The following is a 27,413-nucleotide window of genomic DNA, read 5'->3' as shown; positions in this document are numbered from 1 at the left end:
CAGAGAGCTTATTAAAAGAGAGACTTCTGAGACTCCCATGGTCAAGTGTGTCTTAGAGGAAATTGTATTGAAGAGCCCATTACAAGCCTAAATTTGTAATAGATGAAGTATTGTCTCTCAGTCATCTGAAAAGTAACGTTTCATACACTTAAATAGCAAAGCATGTCAAATGTCTAGTTTTTAGAACATCTTGCAAGATGCTTAAATCTCCTGTGCAATTTCTAAAACTTTCAAGAGAGAGATTCCATTTCTGCTGGAGATTTCTATTAAACACAATTTTGGTCAGAGTGTTATGGTGTGTCTGCAAGCAGACACAAATCTTGGCACTACTTTGCTTTTAAGTGTTCCTGGAAGAAAACAAGGCATCTCTAATACTGATTCCTTCAAAGAAATGGTAATGTTTGTGTGACATCTAATAGCATTTCTTTCCCCTTTTGCAGGAGTATTTCTCCAAATAATTGGGAAAAGTCTTAATAAATACATACAATAAATACAGACTACATCTGCACTACCTGAAGAGCACACAAACATGCTTTCTCTCTTCTCTCTTTCAAAACGTGTGGCCATCTCTTCTTGGCTGGCTTCTTCTTCATCTCTGCACTCCTGCAGCTGCTTCATCTTCTCCATAAGAGCTTCAACTTCACAGACAGACTCTGTGGACTAAAAAGAAGAGAAAGATATTTCATTTTCATGCAACAGGAACTGACAATGATGGCAGTAATTGCCAAGCCAGAAAGTTTAAACACAACTGAAGTCCTTTACATCTTTAAATAAAGATTTTTCAAGGAACACAGTTTTTGAAAGAAACCTGTACTGACACAATGGTTTACATTTAGTCATCATCTTTTCTCAATTAGACCCCTGGTATTTTTAGCATGATTTAAAAATCACAGCATTTTGGAACTAGTTGTTCTCATGCTAAAATTAGTTTCTCTTAGTCTAAATGTTCAGTAACTGAAAAACAAGGAGCTGTAACAGAAATTTTGATAGAGGAAGTAACCACAATTTACCACCCAACAGTATTTTTCTCCTCCTCTGCTCACAGAGAAGAAACATTGAAGGAAAAAGGAAGGGTGAGTATAAATGCAGATTTAATGAAGCCTCAAAAGAAAGCCAGTGCAAGATAATCGTCTTTCACAACAGCTGTTTTAACACCTCAAGAATTCGGTAATTGATCTTGTAAACATTCATCATCATCAGAGTAAAATTATCTTTAATTTATACAGTTCTGCCCCTTTCCTCCCTGCCTTTTGCATTTTGGTCCTTCAGAGAGCCAGCAAGCTTCATCAAACAAATTTAAATGCCACCCACACCACTGCAGTAAAATATCACAGGCAAGGATCTTGCAGTGAGAACACCCTCATGGCTGTTCTTAAACCAACACTTAGTTCACATCATTCTTTTCACCAAGGGAAAACAAGTCCAGATCAGCATAACAGCTGCAGGCAGGAGAGAGTGTTTTAAAGAGTCACAAAGTTGTGAATGATCTGTTAAAAATGATCCTTTGTGTGATGCATGACAAACACCTCAAGGCAAAAAAGTCTGAGAGCTTGGACTCAAAGGAAGAGCCAACTTTCCACTGCACAGATGAAAAATGCATTCCCGGCCACTGCTGCTCAGGACACGTGTCATGAACTAGCTGAGGCTGGGACTCATCTCAGTTCACCTTTATGAATGACAGGCAGAAAAAAATAACAACAGAGATTGTGTCTGTTTCCCTTTGGTAGCTTTCCCCAGCTTCCCAGTATCATTTCAGCTCCTCCTAAATGCATTTTTTCAATACCCACATCTGGATTAGGCTCATCAATCCCACTCTCAAAAGAATAAAAAGAGACAGGCACCCTCCACGTATTAAGTTTACAAAGACATAACTATTGTTGGAAGAGACTGTTTGTTCAGACAGACACTTACTGGAATACTTGCAGCTGGGCTGGCATGGATTTCATCCACCCCGTGGTAACCATTTGTTATATCACAGATGCAATAGTTACTGACAGAGGGGGGCCTGAAGGTGTGACCCCCTTCACAGTCGATCTCTGGGCTGATCCCACAGCCAAATGTGAAGGAAGCAAGGGAGTGGTAGTGTGTAAGGAGAACGACTGCATGGATCAGCTCTGCCAGGGACCAGCTGTTCTCTTCTGTCTTCAGAAGTTGCTTTAAAAATAATGCAAGACAAAAATATTAAAAGTCATTCATTTGACCCCACCTTAATGCAGTTTATCGACACATTTCTTAGTCAGGTAAAATTACTTTTGTGACATCCAAACATGCTTCCTGACTCTGCTGCCATTAGTGTGCTCAGTGACCTGCCAGACACAGACCTGCATGGTTATGCCACAAAGGACACAACTTCTCTCCCCTCTGTCCCTGGGCAATTAAATAAGTTGGGGTTTCTTCTTTTGCACCATGTGGTTTCTGTCGAGGCCATACTGACTTGCACTGAAATTTCACACTTCTGATGAAGATGCAACCACAACTGTTGCATGTTTGTTCAAATGGTCTTTACAGCATCAGAAAACCCAGGCAACCCCTTGCAGATCAGCTGTGTAAAAATCTAGCACAGGCTCCCTCCATTTTGTCCCTGTGGGTGGAATGCTCTAGATTTGACAAGAAGCTTCAAACCCCAACTTCCCCTTCAGGCAGGAAAGTGTGGGAGGTTTGGGGCCTTCTGGCAGAGCGTGCGCCCTCCCCGTCCTGCCCCAGCTGGACCTGCCACCACCTCCCACCAGGCCAGGCAGCACAGAGGAAGTCCCAGCACCCACATGCTCCTTGCTTAGGGCACAGAGGAGAGCAGAAGGGGTGGAAGAAGCACCCCTTTGGTGGTTTGTTGGTGCTGCAGTCCTGGCTGTCCTGTACCACCACCACCCCCCTGGGCAGCTCTGCCAGCCTGCTCTCTCCATCCCACCTGAAAACACAGCAGCAGCAAGCCAGACAAAATGTGGTGGCTGGTGTTCTGTCTAACCTCTGGCAGCAACTTAGAAACACCCAGGGGTTCTGGCTACTGAAAGCACACAGCTTGAGGAGGGAGGTGCACACCTGAGCACACTGTCATTGCACCAACAGAATTCCAGCATGACAGAGAAATTTCAGGGTGTTGTAAATGAAATTTGTTACTCATTTAAGAGCAGTTATGATCCTGTTAGTTTTACATAACAGGGCACAAGTGATACTAGATCATGCAGTGATGTAGCACTGAAATCAAAGTCATTACCACAGAACATCTTTCACCCTGTCTGGCTCTGAATCCAAGAATCTGGGATTGCTTTACTGAACAAAGGGGACATTCACATTACTCTGTGAAAGACCTACCTCGATATGTTCCTTGGTGATAAGCCAGGGTCGGTGAGCCAACATTTTGTTCAGTTCTCCTAAATTTTGCAATTTTTGAGGTGCATTTTCCAGACCATTCAACCATTTCGGGTCTCCACCAACATGAAGGAAGTCATTCACATGGAGGTTAACAAGGTAAGAGCACTGATGTCGTGCTGCAGCCTAAAAAGGAAAACAGTGTGATACAGAAAACAATTAGAGAAAGTTAGTACTTTATGACAAATACCATAAGGCATCATTTCCTCAAAACATCCAAGAATAAGCCTTGCACTGATCAAAGACTCAAGTAAAAAAAGTTTTCTGAAATTAACACATCAGCTTGTTTTGATTATTGTTCTCACAACATAAATAATATCCCATGTTTATACACACCATCGTTATGCTGGCTACAGGTGCAACATGCCTATACCCAGGGAGAAATACAGGCATGGATTTATTGCATGTCCTGAAGCAAGTAATCCATACTGCATCCTACAGCCCAGGGGGAAGAAGCTGTCTCTAGCTGCATCTTTACCAGCAACAATCAAAAGCAGGTTTCAGATTGCATATGGCAAGAGAAACTACAGGCAGCTTCTCAGTAAAGAAAAGCCCAGTACCATTTACTCCAACAATTTCTATATCAGATAAAGACACAGCCCAGAACCTTAATTCAATTTCAGCAAGCAAAGGTCATTGAACTGGCAGATTAAAAATTAGAAAACCACTTTTGGCAGAAAACTCACTCAGAATTTACATATTCAGAAATGCACAATGGGACCAACAATTGAGTTAGGAGAAGTGTATGTGACAGGACACAGATACAAAAACAAGCTTTCTTGAGAAACAGTTTCTGAGATACTAAGGATGCCAAAAACAAACAATTATCTCATTTCTACAGCATGCTTTTCCCCTTTTTCTCAGAGTCCTACCAAATCTATGAACATAAAGTGCCGATCTTCTGAAACCATCTGTAAAGCAGACACCAACAAACCTACTCTGCTTTCCAGCTAGAAACTGCAAAACACAGCAGCAGCTGCTCTTGGGCAGGGCTGGGGCTGGGTGCGTACCATGATCCCGATGTAGTGCCGGTAGTGGAGCGGGAGCGGGCCATCCATCTGCAGCAGATAGTGCTGAGTTTTGAGAAAGCTTTCCAGATACTGCGGGTGGAAAACCATCACCAAGGTGACGTTGTCCAGCCGGCCCAGCGTGGCAAAAGACTCTGCAAACAGCGTGTGCATCGTGGCGTCCTCCTTCCCCACCTGAATTGTCTGATCGGAGAGAAGAGCAGTGAGCAATATTGTCCAAGTTCCACCAATAAAATAGCAAATAAATACATTACCACAGCACCCAGAGGCCCCAAGTGAAAGGAATTATACTATAAATCTATTAATGACATTAAATCAGTGCACATAAGGCACATTAAGTCCCTGTAATACCTCTCATTTAGGAGATCACAAGTGGTTATACCAGCAAAAGGAGATTTTTGGCTTTAGTCTCTCTCTAATACAACGCTGACTTTCATTTTTAACTGTCTCACCTTCACTTTCTTGAAAACCCAAGGTTGATCTTAGTTAATTATAACTAAAAGCTAATTGAATCATCACTTTTACTATAGGAAAAAGAGGGAAAGAAGTGAAAAGCTGGCTAAGAGAGAAAAAAACAGGAAATTGAAAGACTAAAACTCCTAGAAAACCACAGGCATATTACTAACTTTTCCTCTACTCCAAATTCTCTTACCAGACAATCAGGAGATAAGCAGCAGAAATGCTCATCCAAAGCACTCTGAACCTTCTCAGATTCTTCAGAGTGGTAGAGGCAGCTCAAGAAAAAGCAATCCCAGAGCAGAGGGGCAGGTACCTTGTGGACCAGTAGGAAATTACATCCGGATGTTCACAAGGAAACAGTATTGGGTTTCTCTCATACTAGATAGCAGCATGGGAGGGGTCATAACTATTCCAAAGCCCCCAAGGCTCTGACTGTTCTGTACGCTAGAACTGTGGCCAAAGTCTCAGGACTGAATGTGATGCCACTCCTGAAAATGTTTTGCAGATCAGCAGCTGTCCTGAAACCACTGTGGGCTACTACTATAAAATGATGTTCCTTAAAAGCATAAAGTTCACTATGTACTTGAAAACACTACCACACCTCCTTCTCAGGGATGAATCTGCTTGGTCCGTGTCCCAGTGGTCTAGGAATTCTTATTCCAAGTTCCTAGAAAAGAAAATTACACCACCTCAGCATTTAGTTATAAACAGCTTTTCAGCTGTGGTTGCAAGAAAGAAAAGAGTTCTCCATTCAGAGCTGGGCTTATTTGGGTACTTGTGGTACTCTTGCACGGGCACTTTTACTAGTACTGTTTGTACAAATGCAAATCATTTTTTATACAAGTGCTTTATAATTAGCTGTGCTTGTTTACAGCACACTGCCCCACTCCAGCAAAAAAAGTTCAGCAACAAAGGCCCTGTCAACCAAAGAAAACACACACAAATTTATATGCATGCACACACACACACACACACAAACACACTACAGGCTGGTTCACAGAAAATTCTGCATAAAGCATATTTTGGCAGGGTGTCCAGGACAAGGAGTTCCGAACATGCCGGCTGCTGTGTGGTTATGCCACTGATACAAAACGAGGCTGCTGTGTGTGTGTACATCCGCAGCTCGCCAGCACACAACACCCTGTGCATCTGTCAGGAAATGAAACAGCTGTAACCCTAATCAGATTTCTTCTTCCCAACCTCAAAGAGCACTCAAACTGCTCAAAGTACCTGATCTACATTTGCATCTGCTTTCTTTTCAAGATAGGATAAAAAGCTATTCACATTTGCAGGGAAGGAGGGAGGGAGGGGAATTTGCTCCATCAGAACAGCAGCAACCACATCCTTCCACCTGCCTGTGTGGATGTGTTGCCTTGCAGGGAAGGTGGAGGCTGGATAACCCTGGCAGTTCACTACTTGTCCTCTCCTTCAGCCAGATGCAGCTTTCTGACAGGCCTATGGCCCCCTGGTCCTTTGCTGCAGCCAAGGAGCAAACACATGGAAGACTTGGGTGCATTTGTGTCCTGCCCATTAACACCGTTCCCTTTGGAAGGGAGGGAGCCATGTGTTCCAGGGCAGTCTCTGTAGCACAGAGCAGCCCCCTGAGAAGGCACAGCAGGTTCCAGGTACCAGAGCAGGACATGGCCTCACCTCACACTTCCACAGATGCCTCCCATGCCATCTCTGCAGAGGCTCCTCTGCTGTGTGTGTGGCACTCTGCAAACCAGCTCTCCTGAGGGGATTACTCCCCACTGAGCAGCTCGGCTTCCCCAGGAAAGATGGGAGCCCTGCCAGCTGATGGCATGGCACTCTTACAGACAGAGACCTGGGATTAAAGCTGAGGATGGAGCTGAGTGCTAAACACCAGGCATTATATAAACTAATGGTTTGGGCTCCTTATCTGTGTCCTCTTTCCCAATCATCTTTTAGAACACATGCATTGCCTCTGTTCCATAGCCAAACCCACCCATTTTGTGACCATACCAACTTCTCAGGCAGGTTTAGATGAATAAATACCAAGCACTGAGCCAGTTCAGGCCACACAGAGCAGAGGGGCACCTTCAGCTGGTCCAGGCCTCTGAGCAGATGATGCCCCAAGAGCTGCCTGCCAAATGCAGTTGTTAACTTTGACATATTTTCCTCACATAGGTAAAGGCTGTTAAAATGTGCAATACTGGCTGCACTTTTTTTCTCTTTAGCTGTGGTTTCTATTTGCATGAATTTCACTGTACAAGAAGCAATTTTATTAATCAGTTACTGTTTCCTGAACTTTCCCCTAAGATTAAAAAACAACCTCAGAGAGCTGGAAACAATGAGTGCAGGCACAAGTGGCAACTGCCAAACTCTTTAGACTCTGACAGTCTCCTTAAATCCCAAAGTCAGATACCTTCATTTCTCAAGTCTTACTTGGATAAAATAAGATCAAAGGGCATCTCTTACAAATAGTCTTTTCACTTTTTCCCCTCAGTGCCACTTTTTCCTGCTATGGGTCCCAACACACACAAGGAAATTTTGCCTGTCAGCCAAGCAATGCCACTTGTAGGATGGAATTTATCAACATCTCTCTTTAAAACTTCAGCAGAGCTTCTTATTTTGGCTATAACTACACTCGAGAAACATAGCCAAACAACAGCAAGCAAAAAGAGAGATCATTTAAATTGTAAACAGGATTTAAAAATTTAGCAGATGTCTGCAGTTTGCCAGATCAAGCCCTCCAAGACAAATACCTTGAAGTTTAATTCTTGAACAACTGTTTTTCAGTTTTTCCTTTTCCCAGAACAGTTAGAGGAAGGAAAAAAAACCCAAACCCAGATTTAAGAACCTGAGATCAGCAGACTGCTAGTGTATTTTGCTTCACAATCTAAAATACATCACAATCAATACATTTCTGTTTATTAAAGCATACAGAGGTCAGGCTTACAATTACACAGCAGTAACAGGTTATATTACTCAACCATCCAAACCCTGGCTGCAAAGTGACTTAAGAGGTTTTTTTTTAATGATAAAATGAGTTGCTTTGTTTTCCATCAGGAGAGGCATCATCCCCCTGATATCATGGCACCAGCCTAGTACTTGAGAAGCTTGGGGTCAAGGCCCTGTTGTGACAGAGATGTAACAAAGGATCTGTGAAGATGAGCCTGTTTCCCACCTGCAAAACGGGGGTTTCTTCCAGAGGGTGCTGAGAACAGAAGCAACTTGCCATGAGGTGCACGCTTAACACAGTCACGAGAGCTGTGTAAAATCTGACCCATTAGAAGGCTTTTGAAAACTTGTTCTTCAGTTACAAGCTATGGCAGACCTTTCAAAAGCTATTTTCCTCTCTTTTTAGGAAGCAGCATTTAATCAAATTCTCCTAGTACTTCAGAAATAGCTGTGTGCTTCCAGCATCCCAGCATTTCAAATACTTGATAACACAGTAATAATTCTCCAAACAGTCCTAGTGAATTTCTCCTTTGTCCTGAACATATTTCTATGCTTCACAATACCCTTCACTAAACCTCCATCTTTCAAATACACTCAAGTCAGGGAGCAACACTCCCTCTCAAAGACAAGACCTGCATCCTGAGCAGACACACCACTACATCTCTCTCCTGCACATTTCTCTTAAAGCACCATCTCACCTGGAGCACCAACAAGCGCTTGGTGAAGCAGTTGTGTCTTGGAGAAGCAGCAGCTGGAAGAAAGCTTGCATTTCTTTTGGTTATTCCAAAAGTATAAACAACTTTCATGCGATTCCAGACCACGGAATTGCACACCAAAGTAACCTACTTAGTGACACATTCTCTGCATCAAACTTCTACTGGCTCCTTTCTTCCTGTTTGCCAACCTCACCACACCACACCACACCACTTTCATTCAGTCTAGAAACTCTGCAGCTGAATACAGCTCAAAGCTCAGCAGAAAGCCAACCACAACTGAAGCATTAGGTGCAAATAAATAATAACAATAACAATAATAACAATAATGATGATGGTGATGCATCAGACGCACTCCATCTTCAAAGCCAGAACATAAAACTCAGGTGGCTGCAAAGCTGAGCACCAAGGGTGGAACACCCAGAAGCTCAAGGTAATGGAAGGAGGTGGGCCTTGCAGGATGGCAATCCACTCCACTGCTCACCTTCCAGACATACCTTGACAGAAAAGCAAGACTTTAGCCATGTAAGTGCTGCATGGCTGCATGGACAGAGACAACCGCAAAAAACACAGAAAAGCCTCCTCTTTCCCCTTATGTAATGTAACTTGTATTTCTGTACAGCCACTATTATTATTTCCATGGGAACTTAGCTCACCAGGTACCCATCATTTCTCAATCTACACATCCCTCACCATTATCACATCTCATGCATTTAGATAATGCAAGATTCCTGTGAGGTAGGACAAATACATTATCTCCAATCTAGAAGAAAAAAAATCCCTCAGAAATGGAAAAGCTACACATCTTAGAGAAGCTGCTACAGAAGACTGGTGGCTTGAGCTGAGATCTCTGAAGTCACAGGCTAATGCCCTAACTATCAGACTGTGTGCCTGTTCAGAGACTTCTCAGCCAGGAAATGCTTTATGCAAATTTACACCAAGAAACAGCACTGCAGAGCTAAGACAGAAAAGTTAATGAGACAACTCTGCAAGCTTAATTATATACTTCCCAGTCACCACTTACTCTCACCAGTCTGGCTCAATTAGCACATCCAACTCCTCAAGGACGACTAGACCAAGAAGTCCATACTGCCTGCACATACATGCTCAAGGAAGTCCACTCTAAAGCACAAATGTGTAAATTCACACAATGTAGAGCTCTTCTGTATCTTACAGCTGTTGATCCAGCCCAGTTTGTAGGTAGCTTTTTTAAGCCTCTTGACAGGAACATCATTCCCGTCAAATTTATGTAAAATCCCGAGATAAAAAATTGAACTGCAATAATGTAGAAGAGGTTTGTAAACACTAACAGTATAACACACATTACCTGTGCTAGCAAGAGAACATCATCTGCTTTGGTTCTGAATCTCTTAAAACAAAAAAAAAAAACAAAAAAAAAAAAAGAAAAAAGTCATAGTCTAAGCAGACACACAGTATCAGAAATTTCACCTAGAAACACTGAAAACAGAACTAAGCTACAAGCCAGGTCACAGAGCCTCTGGAACAGGAACAGCTATCTAACCTAAGCTACAGTTCTTCCTCCATTGTATGCCTAAAATGCTTTTTCAGATCCTTGTTGGTCCCTCACTACTGGCACCTTGCAGCTAGAGCTCTGCCGCTTATCACAAAACCTCTCCCAGAACTCCATGGTAGTTTTATCCAATGAATCTGGGACTGTTACCAAACTGCTGATTTTCAGTCATTCAGGACTGATGAGCTATGATCCACAATGCTCACTCAGACTGCTTCCCTGGTGCTAGCACAGTGAGTCATTTTGCTCCCCTCAAGTACAGTCAGTACCACTATCAAGTCTACCAGATTTATATCTATCAGAAAGAATTATTTACGTACTTACTTAGGCCTTCTCCCTCGAAACAGGGAACACTTTATCATAGATAAGCCACAGGTGAAGTAAAATTGTAATTATCAATTTACTTCACTAAACTACATTTGAATTAACATCTTTATCTGAATCATCTATGTCTTGATTAAACACTAAGTGCTGCTAGATTCAAACAAAATTATATGAAAATCACACCCATAATACAATATAAAACAATCTCATGTAATGAACCAGAGAAGGAAAATGAGATTGAAGGTGAATTTTTTGAGGTAACATTTTTTCTAGATAACCAGTCATCATTTTACATAATCTAAGTGCTTTCCTACCCAAGCTTAGGGTTAAGAAAGGCACAATGAGCTGTGAATTAAAAACTCTTCGACACAATTTCCCAGTGGAATTAACTCCTCCAGCATGCCTGTGCTGAAAATTCAACTCAGTATAATATGATGAGCATTTGAAGCATGGGCATTAAAAATACCCATTTAGGTCTTTATAAGCTTATAGGATGAAATGCCTCTAAGCATATAAGTGTCCAAGAAGGTTGTGCAGCATTTCCAAGGGAGACTTGGCACTTACCAGTCTAAGAGGCTTCATGCTGCTCCTGCTGCTGCGCTCACCATGAACTGTTTGGTTCCTACTTCCCCTTTAAAGGCCACTGACACCAGAGCCTCGCTGCTGGTGACACTGAGGCTACAAGTAGAGTTTCCTTGTTTAGGACCTTAACAACAAGGACTGGCACAACTGGCCCCACAGGACAAGCTGTCCCCAAGCTGATACATACTCAGCTTAAAAACTGTATTTTCAGTTCTGCTAAATGCAGTAGCTACTGTAGTTTCCATACTGGTCAGAAAACTTTTAGGAAGGGGAGACTTAAGAACAAAGAGTGGTGATTAAATACATTTCTTTTCCTACACACAGAGAAATCCTACACCTTTTCTAAATGTGGGGCTATGCAGAGCTGGCCATTTTTCCTATTTTACTTTTTTACTTAATCCTGAAGTAGCTGCAATTGTTGTGGCTTTCCCAAACAAACCATGATTCACATTAAAATGACAGAAAAAAAAATTATCCTAGAAATGCTCATTTACTTTAAATTTTCGCACTGGTTCCATTTGCTGGGTATTTCAGACTGTCATTCAGCTGAAGCAACAGACATGTCTCCACTTGTACGGATTTAAAGAACTGGGAACAAGTACTCCCCCTCTGTTACAAAGCGCTTTGTTACACAGACCTACCACTCTTCACTGGAATTAGAGCATGGCAAATGCTGAACTGTTCCTCTTTCATATAGAGTATGTTATTTTTACATGAATTTAATTTCATTATAATTTCTCTGAATGTCTCAAAGTCCTTTGAAATACCTGATTTTAAAAACACCCCCATCTAGTTTATGTGACTTGATTCAAGAGAGAAATCAAGGCAAGGGAGAGTGTGTCCAAGATCACACACCTTGTTCACAATGGCAGGAATGAAAGCAAAGCCCAGACTCCACTGTCTCCATCTCTAGCACCTCTTCTCTGGTCATTTTCTAGGACTGACAGGTACAAGCAGGTCCAGCTGCAGCAGTCTCAAGGTGCCTGCCTATGTGCTACCTACTCTTACTCAGCATTAGCAGCTCTTCCTGCAGTGGTTTTGTGACACAACTGCCTAGAGTCCACGACCCAATTTACTTTTGATATGAGCTCACTGAAACTGAGGCTGAGTTTCAATGATTAGTGCCTAACTTTTTTAATATGGCACTTCTGTGGTGAAACAGAAAGCATTAAAGGGCAAAGGATTTTGAATGAATGCTTGCAATTTCCCTGCTGAAAACACTATTTAAATACCAATAAATTGGTGGCACAGAAGGAAACAGTCTAAATGTGACAGTAACCCTTTGCATTACATAGACTGTACTGCTGGATTATGTCAAAGCAAAGCATATTCCATATATATGTATCCATATGTATCCATGAAGTACTGGGTTACTCTAAATCAGAAAAATACAAAACAGGCTCTGCCGCAACCTACACCACTTCTGAGGATTTAAAATTTCCTTTAAAAGAAGAATCTTAACGTGATGAGACTAAGAAATTTACAAGAGAGATCCAAATCAGCAGATTTATTCCTTTCTAAATAATGCTCTTGACTTGCATTTGTTTATAATTACAGCCCGCTCTTCTCCATGAGAAATACAAGACCAGCCTTACTGTTTCAAAAGGATAATCCAAATCTATGCAAGAACGACGTAAACGCCGGGCAATTCCGAGGCAAAAGCCACCTGGACGAGCCCGAGAACCCTTCAGAGGTACCCGGCTGCCGCACACCCCAGCGGAACACAGCTCCTCCTGGGAGCAGGGGCTTCGCGGAGGGTGGCGACAGCATCTGCGCTGTCACCGCGGGCAGCAGCTGCTCATCCCGCGGCTGAACAGGACCTGCGGACCCCCGAACGACACCCTCCGAGCGAGGAGCCCGCAGGCAAACGGCGCTGCTGCCTCCTCAGCCCCGCGGCTCATCCGCAGGGGGCTGCCCGGACCCCGCCCCCCCTTCCAGCAGGGATTTCTCTGGGGATGCGCCCGGGCAGAGAGACCCCCCGGCCAGCCGCGAGTACCTGGTGCTGCCGGCCCGGCCTGGCCACCATCCGGCCGGTGCTGCGGGGCTGGCCCGGACTCGCCGCTCTCGCAGCCCCACTGGGCTCTGCCCCAGCGCCGCCGGGGCGGTGCCAGCCCCGGCCCGCCCGCCCGGCGCAGGGGCGGAGCGGCGGCCGCGGCGCTGCCCCGCCAGGGACCGGCGCTCGCCGCGACCCCGCCGCTGCTCGCCGTGCCCGGGAGTGGCACCAAATGCCCCGGGCGGGGGCACAAGAGGCGGCAGCCCCCGGGCAGTCCACCCCGGCCCGGCAGGACAGCCCCCGTCCAGTCCAGCCCCGGCCCCGACCCCCTTGGCTCCGTTCCGCTCTCCTCCCCGGCCCAGAGACGCTCCTCGGACGATGCTTTCCGCCCCCCTCTCCTGTTCCTGATGCAAGTGTTTCTACCTTGTCTTTAAGAATCAAAATAATTACGGTTTTTAAACCGAGAAATCGCAGGAGGTTCACATTTTGCAGATATTTGTGTGACTAAGTGCGCTGCTGCTGCTGCAGAAATCTGGCCTCCTGCCTATTCCCAAGATCAGAACAGTCCTGGGCAAACATATGTTTTGCAATCGTATCAGCAAAACACTCAGCCTTTGTTTGCAGCAGGCTGTGCTGTGCCTGCCGACCCCCCAGCACTGTAAACTCTGCCAGATGCCTTGCATCTCCCACCTCTTTTGGTCTGGGATTTTATGTCATCAGTTATTTCAAAAGAAACAAGTCCCTGAGCTGGCCCATGTGATTTTTATTTCTTTTGCCTTTCACGACATTAAAAGATCCATAGAGCTACATGCTGTTAGTTTTTACTTCAAATAATTCCAATTAAAATAAAATATGGTAGACCCCAAGAGGAGATCTTCTGTTGCAGTTTTCATGGGAGAAGGGCCAGGACAGCTCTGAACTTCTAAACATACTCACCTGGGGGAAGGAAGGCTTCTGCCTACAGTTCAGGCTGTGTGGTTTTGAGCTGTACTAAGTTATCTTAACAACCAAGCAGGGAAATTCCATGACACTGAACTTTACACTTCTGTTAAATGTAAAACTGAATACTGCAAAATTGCACACAAGCTGTTCCTGTTATCAAACCTAGCAGCTAAATGCAGAAAACACTGAGGACAGTGCTGTCAGGGGAACATGGCAACATGACGCAAGGCAGCATTTCTGCACATCTCTAATTCTGGAGCCTTAAAGGCTTTCTTTCCTCTCCAGTTTCCAAATACCACCAAACCTCTGGGTCATGCAATGCTGGAGAACCAAGGGATACTCTACTGCTGAAGACTTAGTAGCAGTTATAAGGTTAAATTACCTAGAGATGCCAAGCTACCACAGTTCCATCCTTATTTGGAGCCTTGGCTTGAAGCTGCTAATTTTCTCCAGAAGAAACTGAGTGTCCTCACCTACTTGCACTTTATAAAATGCTCAAGAGAAGCATGGAGAAAGAATAATGCAATACTGGCAGAGAAGATTACACTTTGTGAGCTAATAAAATAAACTAATGAAGAACAGTGCTTAATTCCCACTGCTTACTTCCTTACTTCAGGCCAAGGTATAACAAAAAGGTGGCATGGGCTCCTCTTCCAACACAGGCAGAAAACTGGCTTGCACTCAGAAAAACTATTGAAAGGGAGAGAAATTACCTGAAAGCTGAAATGCGAGAAGATGCCTCACCATAAGAAGCCTCCCTGGATGATAGACAAATGGTCATCTCCTTCAGTGCATTTGTTAATACCCTTGGAAGAAGAGGTGGGGGAGGAGGGGCAGAACTCCCTCAGTTCCAAAGTGGTTTTGTCCCACTGCCTGGGTATTTGTGAGGAAGCCTGTTTATATTAACAGTTGTTCCTATACAAAGAACCTTGGCAGATACAGATTCTTTTCTGGCATTGTCCAAGGGAAATTCTCTCTCTTTAAACAACCAACTCAACAACAGAAGGTAGGAAATTGTATCGTGTTCTCCGCTTTCTCTGTCAGGAGAGATGGAGGCAGTGACAGCATGTCAGAAAAACTGTGTACAAAGGGGAAGAGGAAGTTGCACAGCCATAGCAAACAAGTAATAATGGACTTAAAAGCTCTCCCATATGGCCAGAGTACACAAGCCCTGCTCAGGCCCCAGGTATGCCTCTGCCTTAGCAGAATCCCATCACCCAGCTTGCTGCAAGCCCTTTCTCCACCCCACCCCTCGCACAAGTGTTTCCAAAGTGCAACTCCTCCAAACTGAAGAGCCCACACAAACCTGAGCCCCCTGCTCATCTATAAATCAGTACACAATTGCAGACTGAAATTATTTGTGTTTGTGAGCTAGTATGACCAACTACATGAGTAATTTCATAAGAGAATATGGCACAGAGCTCACTTGGGTACTGAGGAGTGCAAACCACAGTGCAGCTGGAGAACAAGGGGACAGATCCATGGTTTGGTTTGCATAACTGGAGTGTTCCCCTGGGGAAACACAACAGTGTGTTTGACCATGGATCAGTGCAAGTAAACAGATCCAGTGAAATGCTCCTACGGGAAAACACAACAGATGTTTAACATGAAAATATCGATAGACATCGAGTTCCTTTCACCCAGAAAGTGTGCATGAGATATACTCAAAGCAAACACCACCTACAGCATGGAAGCACACTCCTTCAGAGCAAGCATATCCATAGACGTTGGCATTTAACATCTATGCACTCTAAGTTATCAGAAATGCAATTTTTCCTTATTGCTACATTTAAAGAAAAGCCCTGGGCAAGCTAAAAGGAGACCAACCAGCTACAGTGTGAAAAGCCTAATACTGCAAACAAAAATGTCTGCACTTTGCTGCTTTAAGTTGAAACAGTTCTGTTTCAGTCCAATAGGGCAACTTTTTGAGTCAAGTTCAGCACAAACATATGACTCCAAAGAACTGGCAAACCTAGATCTTAAATTCTTTCCACAGAAAAGCCATCCAGGCAGGAACACTTGAAATGCCTGTTATTGCAATGCCCTGGACAGCAAATTAGTATCTTGGAGGATGATCAGATGATTCTTTCCCTGGAACATTTACAAGTAAAACCAGGTAATGCTTTGGGGCTCTGAGCTGATTTGTATTAGTTTTAACTCCACCTAATATGGTGCCTTAATGAAGTCACCAGGTGTTTCAGCAATGACTAAGCAGCCCCACACTGGCCACTATGAACATTTCTCTGTAGATTCCTCTCATTCCTTGCTGTCCACAGCCACTTTTCATAACTAATTTCATATGTGTCTATTAATCTCTTCTATCCCTTGATTATACATTGTTATTTCTCAAACATCAAAAATCTTTATCATGATAACAATATGGCACAGGAATCAAACCATTCATTACAGTGATGAAAGAATTTAAATTAAATAGAAGAACGTACCATTGTAGCATGCAAGTAAAAAAAAATACGGCCAGTATTTGAAAGCATTCCTCTTGATTTAACCTTGTCTGATTAAAAAAAAAAATCATTCTATTATTAGAATTGTTACACAGTTTTAGGAAGGAGAATAAACTGTATTCTTTGTACAATCTAAATTCTTGCTGTATGTGTCAAAAAGGATCAACCCTTTAGGAATGTCACTACACCTGATGCTTTTACAACAATAACAAAAACAAGTGTTTATTAGAATGGAATGGCTGGCAATTGGCCACATCAGGGGATAAGTTTAGATCAATATACAGAAGCTTTCCTTTTGTAGTCTTTAGGATTGTAAGGTTGGCTAAGACTGAACATTTTACTCTATCCATACATTAGATGTATTGTCTTTTCTCCAAACCTTATCAGTCCTCAAAATGCTGTTTTTCTATTTCTAGAACCTGCTTAAATGCTGTTTTCTTAGTGGCCTCATCTTAAGCATTAATGGGCAAACAACTTGCAAGTGATCATGCTCATTTGTGAGCAATTATAAATCAGGTCATTCATTCCTAGCCCACTGTATTTCCCATCTTTTCTCTCAGAGCTGCAAGAAGCTGTGAGACTCTTTTGTTTCACCTGAGCTGTTATCACAATTGACTGACTTGAACTCACCAAGCTGCAAGAACTTCAGTGGTTTTATTTGTTTCCTGAACTATGTGGTTCATCCCTTAGGACTCTTACTGCCCCCAAAGAGTCCTTCTTCTGGTAATTTCTACCTTTAAGATATCTACAGCTCACTCCCACCTCTAAACCACAAGTTGTTTTGTTTTTAATGTCAGCACGGCTTATCCAAATTTAACGTTCTGCTCTGCAGTTATTAGGTAGCAGAAGTACAAAGTTTAATTTAGGGAGCTATAAGAAGTTTAGATCTTGAGATTATTCATGCTTTGGCAAGGACACAAAAACAGAAGTATGGTTTCTAAGACTACTGTAAATAGGTAGATTAAAGATGCATATCTAAAGCTGAGAAGATTGAAAGAGTGTTTTACTAGATTATCCTTCCCCTTTTTTATGAGGGTACACAGCCCTTCCTAGGCTGATAGGGAGCAGCTGACCTATTGAAGTTGTTTGTCTGGCTGGCTGTGGGTTCTGCTGCTGCTCTTCTGAGGTGGCCCCAGACTGACACACCACATAAGAATACTCAGGTCAACAATTCCCCCCAGATCCAACTCTCCCAAAATCCAAGTCTGTGTCAGTTTTCAAAGCTGACCTTGGTATCTCAGAGGTAACTTCAGAACTTTTGATGGCTAGAGGCTGTATAGAGAGGGGATTGGCTGTCCAGCTGCAGATTGTCACCACTCCTGGGGAATGGAACATCTGTAGGCTGCCAGTCACTCTGCAGTCTCGCAGTACTAAATAAGCATTAAGGTTAAACAAAACTAGTTTAACCTTAATAAAAGAGTGTATTTGGAGTTCAGAAAAGAAAAATAAAACTTAGCTCACAGCTGTCTAGAACTGGTTTGGCCTAAATAGGTCACCTCTCTTTCCTTTAGTAGCAGATTGCTGGGTCACACCAATGCCAAACATATTTCCCAGCTCCTTGGAGTTGGGACACATTCTACCATCTTATACTGATGTCCCTTCTCCCCAGGATGAATACTGAAAAGTGATGAATATGATGTGTCCAGTGAAAATTCACCCTTAGGAACTTCCTGCAACTCCTGATCCTCATGATTGATTGAGACAATTCAGTACCTTACTTGCTATGCTGCCTGGAATGGTGTGTGACCCTGCCTCACCACTGTCATGTGAAAATGCTCCTGGAAGGCCTGTCCTGCAGAGATGGAAGTGTCCCTATCACTCACTGAGCAATCAACTGCCAACCAACCTTCTACACAATGCAAACATATGTCTTCAAAGCAAGGGAAGGCCAGCTGAATCATCTCTATGAGTTTAAGGCTTCTGTTTGTTGTTTTTATTTTTAACTGCATTTAACCTCAGAAATAGTCTTTATATGAAAATATAAGAAAAAAACAGTGAAATGCATGTCATTTCAGATAGAAATAAGACACAACAGCAAGCACATGGGGAGAAGGAAAAGGCATTTAGGAGTACTGGAGTGTTACACTTGGCTTACTGAAATTGGCTGAGACCATGACAGCAAGTGACCCAGAGCTGCACTGCTGTGAGGTGACAGTGAGTGTGCAGGAAATGCTGTGCAAGTGTCCTGTAAAGAAGTTGCATCTAAAACCTGCTCTCATATTCTGGAGCATACAGACATGCAACCCAGAAGTGCATCCTACTAGAAGCTTTTTGCCATCTTATTACTCCTAGGGGCTCGAGTGTGTTTCTAGAAAATTGCTTTATACTGTGACCTGAGGCTCAGGCCTGATTTGATTCTGCAGGTACAACATACAAAAACCTTACTTTTGCAGGGCCTTCACTAAGAAACAAACTAGAAATTTATAAAATGCTTTGTTAAGAAACCAATTCAACCCTTAATCTCATATATATTCACACTGCATTCAAAAACGAAGATATTTTTGTGTGTTTTCCTTTTTGTGTGTTTTGTTGTTTTTTTTTTTTTAAATAAATTCAGCGTTTTCCCCACAAAACCACAAGTAACAAGAATGGAATATGACAAAATGCCATGCCATTTAGTGTACCTCAAGACTCAGCTATTTATCTGTAGCTTGATTTTACAATGAGATAAATTAAGTGAAATAGTACTAAACTAATAATGTCAATTACTGCTAGAGATTCAGGAACCCTTCTGTCAGTAACTGTACTTTGAGGAACTGTTTTGTGGCTTCTTGCACTTGCCACTTTCAGGCCGATGCTCAGACTGCCTAAGAGCAGTAGCCAGGAAGAAAAAAAGAAAAATCAGTTTTTTTATTTTCAGTTTTCACAGTCTAGCTGTGTCCCACACGATGTTTATTTTTTTGAGTCTGGGAATTCTGGAAAAACATCACAGTTTTTTATTAGGAAAAAAATTCCAAATAACCATATATTCCCTTTGCACTGTCTGTAATGACCTATCTTGTCAGAGGGTTGCAAGTTCCTTTACTGAATCTCTCTCCTTATTTACCTAATATGTGGAGCCAAGTACAATACTATAATATAAGATTTATCAACTCCTTTAGAACAGTATCTTGGCAAAAAGTTAAGTACAAAAGTAAACAGCATCATCATAGAACAGCAAAACCCACATCACTGATATAATGATAGCCATTAAGAAAACAGATCATTCTCTAGGTACTACTCAACAACTGATTGTTATAAGTTAAGGAGATAATATCAGATCTGTTTCTTTTTGCTTTTGCACTCAGAGACAAACCCATTAAGACCTCTGCATGAGGAGAATCATAAAAATACCCAGATGAATAATATATTTCTTGTCATTTTTGGCAATGTTTATTGGTGTTTTGTTTAAATTCAGACAGGACTGTGATCGTGATCTTCATTATTCCCATTATCAGAAGACATAGCTAAGATTTTTGAAACAAATCAGTTTTTGGCCTTTGCTTCTTTTTTCTCTGCTTTTGTCAGAAGAACTGACAAAAGCACTGCTTTCCTGCCGATACAAACCCTAAAAGATCTGGCCTGTCTCCTACTCAGGAATCGATACCATTTCCTACCATTTCCCCACAGTGGGTCTTACTATGTTGCCACTTGCAGCAATATGTCATTCCTTTATCTCACAGCGAGTTAAGAAGAGGTCACTGCCACTCGCTGGGTGTGCACAGCAGGGAGCAGAAACCTCCCAGCCCATCAGGAGCAACCCCTGCCCTGTGACCAGCGCCGGCCAACACCCGCTCTGCTGAGCCCCAGCAAACTGCAGTGCCTCTGCCAACACGTGCTTCAAGGACACAGTACACGTGCCTCTGTTTAACAGCACAACTTCTGCATCCTCCTAAATCCTGGAGAGCTTCAGAGCTTGGAGAGCTCCCTCAAGGCCCCTGGGACAAACTGGCCTGGCACCAAGCTCCTGTGGGCCTCCTACTGCCACTGCCACCTTGGCACTTTTCCACTGGCCACAGAGGCCTTGGGTCCCTGCAGGACAACTCTAAAGTCACAGGAGATTTCTGCAACTGAGCTGCTCAGGATCTGAATAAACCTACATACTCTTCTGGACTTTGTAACATTGCTGTCTGCAATACTGTCATCTAAACCATGCAACTGTTAATACCTTCCCCCATCTACCTTCTCAAAAGCATATTTTGTAGGGCAACTAAGTCAAAACAGTCTTGAAAGCAATTTTAACACTTTCTGTTAAAATACTGTTAAGTTTGTTTGTTTTTTGGGTTTTTTTAAAGTTAACCACAGTAGTGGAACTTAGCCTTAAATCCACTGTTTGTTACAATCATAATTTTAAATCAACTACTTGCTGTTGTGAGAGATGAAAGGCCACCTACCACTGCCTACCTGCCTACTTTCTCTACAGCATTTTACACTCATGATAGATTCTGTCAAAATCTTAGGAAAGGCCAGCACTGACTATGTAGCCCCTCAGATTCCCACATGCTGAAACCACACACAAAATACATACAGCAGATGTGCTGTAGGAGACACAATGTTCTCAGATTTCCTTACCAAAAGAAGAATCTTGTAATCAAGTATCTTGTAATCAAGCTACCATTGAAGCCTGATTAATAGTAATTTTCAAATATTAAGTAAGTAAATAAAGTACAAGTAAGTAAATGAAAATGCACACATACCATACTAAACAAACACAATTTTACTAATATAGGATTAAAATAAGATCTGATAAATATGGATGTGAAGCTATAAACATTTAAACACCTTCTCATTTTGTCAGTGAAGCTATAAATCCATACCTGACCCTCTGCTCCTCACCAGCATGACAACTGTATTCTGGACACTCAGCAAGGATTCCAAACCAGCAAAACAGAGCAGAAAACTCAGGCAGAACTGGATCACATTTTCACTACTGATGAAAGATCACTGAAGCCTGTAAACTAAAATGTTAGCAAAAAATTCTGGTTCATTTGCTAATTTGCCTATATTACTAACAACAGCAGAGATGATGACTTCTCTTTATCAGGGTGTGTTTGTCATCTTTCTGAGTTGTCCTTCTCTTGAGAGAGACTACCACAAAAATCATTCTATTATTTTTGTAAATGTAAATTTCATTCAAGTAACAAATTATAACTTAATGTGAAGTATGACTTGAAATTAAGTCATCTGTCCCATCACACTCCTCTGAAGCTGGTAGGGTGAAACTAAACCAAATTTGGATTGTAGCAAACCAGGGCCAGAGGCCAACTCTTTAGAGCTGCAGCAAATAAAGAATTACTTGGCAAAGCATAGGTCTGGAGATGTCAAAGATCACTGCACAATGGCTAAAACATACAAGACTGAGACAAGTTCCAGAGAAATCATTTTGGTGAGCCTAGACCAGGGGTTCACAGAGAAACCAGAGTCAGGATTGGCATTAGGATTTGAACCACCACTGACTAGCAGGGCAGAATTCAGGCTTTGGGCTAAGGAATGAGAGAGAACTCCTTAGCATCATCTCTCTAGATTTAAACTTAAGCCTAGTGGGAGTAATTTTGCTAAGGCAAGGTGTTTGCACATCCACAGCCAGCAGCTGAAGTGTAGAACTCATACTAACCAGAAAGGGAGGTTCAAATGTGGCAAATGAGAGGGCTCCCTGAGTCCCCTCTTGTAACAACAAGAGTCTTTGCTCTGAAAGAATAAATAAATAAAACCCTGTGTACCTGAATTCACACTGCAATATCATCAATATTTTTTCTTCTACATGCAAGGGCCACATTTTCTACAATGAATTCTTTCTCAGGGCTAAAGAACAATAATGCAGCATTACACACACAGGCAGGCACTTTCTTAATAACTGTCCTGCTCTAATTATTTTGTTGAAATACAATCAAGATGTTGATGGAAGGGAGTGTTTTAAACAGGAGTCACTTGAGAATTCAGGTTGTTTCTGGCAACACATTGCCCTGGCTAAAGGGAAATGGTCGTGTACAAGAAACCAAAATTAATCATCTGACCACGCCTAAGCTGACCTGAACAGGAAAGAAAGATAACCCCCATATAAGCTTGTACAGCAAGTATGTTAGGAGTGAAGGACTTTGCCCAGTTTCACATGATACAGCAACTGGACAAATTCTCCTAACGGCTCTGAACCTCAAACACAGCTGCTCTGAAAGCAGAGGGAAGAAGAAATTAGCTAGAGGCAAGCTGGGGAGCTGGTTTGCAGGGAGAAACTCCATAAAAGAAATGACAGGGCAGGGTTAGAATGTTTCTGTATGGCAATGTGGACACAGCTCAGGTGGGCAGCATAGATGATGCTAAATCAACAAATTTTGAAAGAACATGAAATGTAACTGCAGTGCATCCAGGACCATTTTAGTTCACTGAGTACTGCCAGTGATCTCCCAAGTATAGTTTGTTTAACAGGTCTGAACCCACTCCAAAAACATCAGACACCTGTGTGTATGCATGCAGCCATCATTTTACAGACTGTAATCAGCTATCAGAAGCCCCAAATGACCAAATTCCTTTTTTCCCTTGTCTATGCCATCTTCCAGGAGTGGAGGGGATGGCAAGGGTGGAAGGGACAAGAATGTGTGTGGGTAATGGCAGCTCTATTTATGAAGTCCTAAAAACAGACTAGCTCTCTGCATGGGTACTCACTGATGAAAAAAACCAACCCACAACTGCCTGCTTTGCCTCATAACAAGACAGACGTTCACATAAAACAAAACACACATTTAGATTTTTGGCTCAGTATACTTGTCTCTGAATTGTTGCTCTGCCTATCAACAAATGATCCTTTGTTTTGAAAAAGCCTTACCAGCCACAAGTTTCCCAAGAGAGGGACATCCTCAGGTACTGACAGGCCTGCCCGGTAATAAGTAACCAGCACGTATGGGATAGATGGCACAAATCCAGGCCTGAGTATAGAGGAATCACAAGAATACTGGCCAAGAGAGAGTTTAAGTTAAGAAGGTATCTGGGTACAAGACTGACAGAAAAGCACTGGACACAGTTATCCTACAACCCTGCTATGCTGCCTTGCATGCCAGCTTGTTGACATTTATGTGGCTATTGAAAAACGAGAGAACAACCACAAACAAGTCACTATGCAAAACTTTTTTTCTAAAAGTACAATGTTAAGGAACATTGGACACAGAGGTATCCAAGCCAGTCTTAAAGCAATCAGCCTCACATTGAGAGTTACTGGCTAACAATTCTCAGTCAACAGTAGCTAAAAACATTCAATCTCAGGCACCTAGAGCATGGGAAAGACTGCAATCTATTAAAAGTCAGGAACATCAAAAAGCTGCAGTAGAAACAGAAGTCTGGACTTGGCAAGTAAATGCCTTTTCCACTCCTTTTTAGACAAACTTCCTTGATGGAAGTTGTCCATTTTAAAGGAATTGAATTTTGCATTTGAGTATCCTATTAAATTCTTAACTAAGTATGGTTAAAACCTTTTTATAACATACAAGAATATAGTAACTGTTTTTGTCATGAAGTTTGTTGACAGACTAGAGCAACAGCACTTACATTATAGTAAATAAAGCCTCTAAAGGCAAATTTATTTCATGTTTTTTCTGTTAACTAGCAAAGTATCAACTAAATGTTATTGGCATTTATCCTGCTATTTTGGTCACTATCAGATTTAAAGGAATACAGCTGCACCCATTTTTCCCATATGTTTTATACCAGTGTCTTCCTAAATGTTTTCTTCCTCTCACCATATAAAACTTCCACCAACTGTTGGAGAAGCTCCCCAGCTGCATTTGACTCTAATATGAACTTCCTCATCAGACTGTCTACAACCTTTAGCCCATGTTCCCAGTAGTCTCAGGGGGCAAAGGGAGTGGGCAGTTGCTCAGAAAGCTTGTAACTAACAGAACATTGTGAAAGGAACATGAAGGGAACTAGAGTCAACAAATTTGATTTGAAGATTTTAAGCAAAGTGCCTGAAGAGACAGCACATATTTTTAGTCTGGTAACAACCTCAGCCATTACATAAGTGTATTTGTACATCACCCTGGAAAGCCTACGGTCCCTGTGGTAGAAGGATGCTTGACCTCCACGGTTTGCTGCTTACAAACAACAGTTTACATTGAGCAAAGTGTTCCATCTTAGATGCCCTTGAACCAATTTGAAAACTTATTAAAGCAGCATTGCAATTATTTGAAAAGTAAGTGGAGAAGAACCCAGAAAAAAAAAAGCTTCAAAGGTTTTCAGTTAACTTCCAAGTGGCATTTCCAAGAATCGGCATGCCTGTTCCATACTGTGAAATAGTTTTCCAACTGTTTCCTTTGCCCAGTATTTTTCCAAACTGACTAGCACAGCCAAGCACAGCTAGGCAACTCAGAAGAGTGCACAGTGAAAGACATTTCAGAAGAACCCTGGGTTCATGACCTATTTTATGTAATGGAAATATGTTTAAATGTGATTTTAATGTAGATATAAGAACTCTTCACACTGAGATGATATCGACCTATGTGGCTCTCTTATGTGCCAATAAGTTTTGTACATCACATTCTTCCCTGATAGGAGGCCCCTTCAACAAAATGGGGCTCAAAATTCAGAACACAAAAGTTAGTTTTCTGCTGCTTTATTGTTTTCAATCTCTCCTGACCCTACTGCTTCCCAAACTAGCTCAGCTTTTCAATGACATGAGAACTAGGAGCTAAAGCAATGTACTAAGGTTTCAGGACAACGCCCCAAAACCAAAGCAGCCCCCCAGTGCTCCTCTAAACTTCCACCTGCAAAGACTTTCTTCCACATTATGGAAGAGACTCATCTCTGTTCTGCTATAGATTGCTGCTATTAAAAAAACTAAAATCTAGCTCTGCAAGAGCTCATTATTACTTTGATGATGTCTCTTTATCAAAGCCACTTGAAGATTGAAAATATCTGGTCTGCCCCAGGAAAAACAAAGTCCAGGAGAATTTATCTAAATTTGAGCTTGTTATGAAGCTGAAACTTGCACAAGTTCAATAAATACAGGCTTTGTCTCAGCTATCTGTGGTTGTATTACACCACAACTTACTTCTGCCTTGGAAGAACTAGGAAGGTAGAAGTTGAAAACACTCCATGTACACATGTAAAAGTAGAAGAAAACAGGCTGCACTCCTCCCCAGGGCCTGACAGCTGAATCCACTGATGATTAAGGACAGGGGAGAGAGCAAAGCCAGAAAAGGCAGTGTGTGGACATGAAGGATGGCAAACCAGAGGCTTAGGCAGGGACAGCAAGAATGAGCATCCAGAACTGAGGACTCCTAGGTAATAGCATCCCTGTACTTGTTGGGCTTAGGGACAGCCAGCCCCCCTTAGTATGGGGACTCACGTGGGACAGGAGCCTTGTAAATTGCTGTGTAAGTCTATCAGGAACTAGTGGAAACCATCTCTCTCAGACTAAAAGCAGCTTTTAGGGGGTGAGATTTGGTGTGATTCAACTTCATTGAAGTTTCAAACAGTGGAAGTTTAAGATAGGGCCGGGACTTCATGGAAAACATGGGTTTACCTGAGTCTGTGACCAAAAAGCCTTCCCAATGGTCTGAGAGCTTTGCTGTATAATCTGTTTAAATGGATTCAATTTGTAGAATTGAACTTGCAAGTTTTATTATGAAGCACAGCTGCTAGCAAACAGAAGCACACAAATCTGATGTGAAAATAAAATGGTAGCCTATCTATTCCTTCCACTGTTGGCTACTGTATTTGTTTTCTCTCTTTGGACAAACACTCACCGAAACTTGGGACAATTCCAGCTGGTTACATCAGCAGTTTAGACAGCAGTAGTTACAGACAAAAACTAGCCTTCATATTACTCTATGGACTTTATTACAATTCCCTTCTAAAATCTGCAGCATTAGCAACAACCTTGTATGTTATTAAATCTATAGCATCTGAAAAAGAAAATTGAGATGCTTTTATTTTTCATCTTCAGAACAAATAAATCAGAGTTCCACAGAGCATCTAATTATCACAGAGATTTTCATAGACATCAAATTATCATCGACTTTCCAATTAACACTACAGGCCAGTGACAAATGATGCAGGAGTACCTCTTAACACAATTTAACAAAACCAGTCAAGTCCCAGAGCAAAGAGGGATTCAAAGCCTTTCAGATGACAGGAAATAGTGGCCAGCTGGCAAGAGATTTAATGAATACAATAGCATTCAGCAGCAACTTGAAAACTGTCTGCTTTGGTAAGGCTGAGTTATTAAAGAAATCTCCACTTATAAACAGTGTTGATGGGATTTAAACAGCCTGTGTAAGAAGGATTAAAAGTCAATTGAAAAGTCTGTACAGATAAGAAAGCAAAAAGAAACTGTGCCCTTGAATTCTGTACATAGTGATTAACCTTATCTCTGTCTCCTGACACTCAGCAGGGGTAAAACAGGCTGCCTTATGCTGGTGAGGTGGGCTTTGCATTAGGGTTATTTAATGCTTGTACAGTGCTTTGAGTTCTACTGTCCCTTCACTCTCCCCCTCTCTGTTTTTCTAAAGTGTATACTAAAAATCATCTTTTGCCATCCCACCAGTTACATTTAGCAGATACCAAAGAGACACAAATTGCAAGAATCTTTCCAGGCATGCTATAATGATTAGGTTTTTCCTTCCTTTATGTAATTGATGATCTTGCTATTCTCTGTTAGACTTTTATAACTGTACACTTTCAGTATAAACCAGTGTAAATGTTGACAATGGAGACTGGCAAGTGGGGATTTCTGGAAGAAGGAGGAGGGAGATGAGAACTTGTTTTTAAGGTTTTTTTTTTCCTCTTGCCTTCAGAATATCCTGTAATATTCTGTTTTACCCAAGACTTATTATGGCTCTTAATTTATGCATCACTTCTTAGAATAAGACAACAGAAAGGAACACAAAACTAGTTCTTTTCAGTCCTTAATCCCTCCCCTATCCTTTCTCATCTTCTCATCCCATCCAAAATCCAGCCTATTCTGGTAACATAAGTTGCCTATTTCTGACGTGCCTTTTGTAAAACAGCCAAAGCCAAAGAGCATTTAAGGTGAAAATGTACAATGCCACATCTTGTCTTGGTTTCCCTTCCCTGTAACATAGCCTAACATCTGATTTGCTTCCTTTGCTCTTGCCCAGGATA

At 42.1% G+C, this 27,413-nt stretch overlaps 2 protein-coding genes across 4 annotated transcripts in view; one reads left to right on the top strand and one right to left on the bottom strand.

The window, feature by feature from the left end:
• The window catches only part of ARMC2 (armadillo repeat containing 2), a 70,453-nt gene extending 69,232 nt beyond the window's left edge, over positions 1-1,221 (top strand). The window contains exon 21 of the mRNA XM_036380182.2: positions 441-1,221. The gene's annotated coding sequence lies outside the window, so the exon portion shown is untranslated. The remainder of the gene's footprint in view (positions 1-440) is intronic.
• The window catches only part of SESN1 (sestrin 1), a 78,650-nt gene that overhangs the window by 3,956 nt on the left and 47,281 nt on the right, over positions 1-27,413 (bottom strand). Inside the window, exons 1-6 of one of the 3 annotated variants that reach the window (XM_036380179.2) lie at positions 12,922-13,015; positions 5,455-5,520; positions 4,377-4,577; positions 3,310-3,492; positions 1,912-2,154; positions 513-660 (exon numbers count right to left, since the gene is read on the bottom strand). In XM_036380179.2, the coding sequence (XP_036236072.1) occupies positions 513-660; positions 1,912-2,154; positions 3,310-3,492; positions 4,377-4,577; positions 5,455-5,520; positions 12,922-12,951 (871 nt within the window). In that variant the 5' untranslated portion in view covers positions 12,952-13,015. Of the gene's footprint in view, positions 1-512; positions 661-1,911; positions 2,155-3,309; positions 3,493-4,376; positions 4,578-5,046; positions 5,314-5,454; positions 5,521-12,921; positions 13,016-27,413 lie in introns of those variants that run through there. The other 2 variants (XM_036380178.2, XM_036380181.2) reach the window with 2 other exon arrangements.

Source organism: Molothrus ater, chromosome 3 (assembly GCF_012460135.2).
Source record: "Molothrus ater isolate BHLD 08-10-18 breed brown headed cowbird chromosome 3, BPBGC_Mater_1.1, whole genome shotgun sequence".
Taxonomy (NCBI): domain Eukaryota; kingdom Metazoa; phylum Chordata; class Aves; order Passeriformes; family Icteridae; genus Molothrus; species Molothrus ater.
Note: the sequence above shows the minus strand (reverse complement) of the source record. Positions and strands in the feature narration are given on the sequence as shown.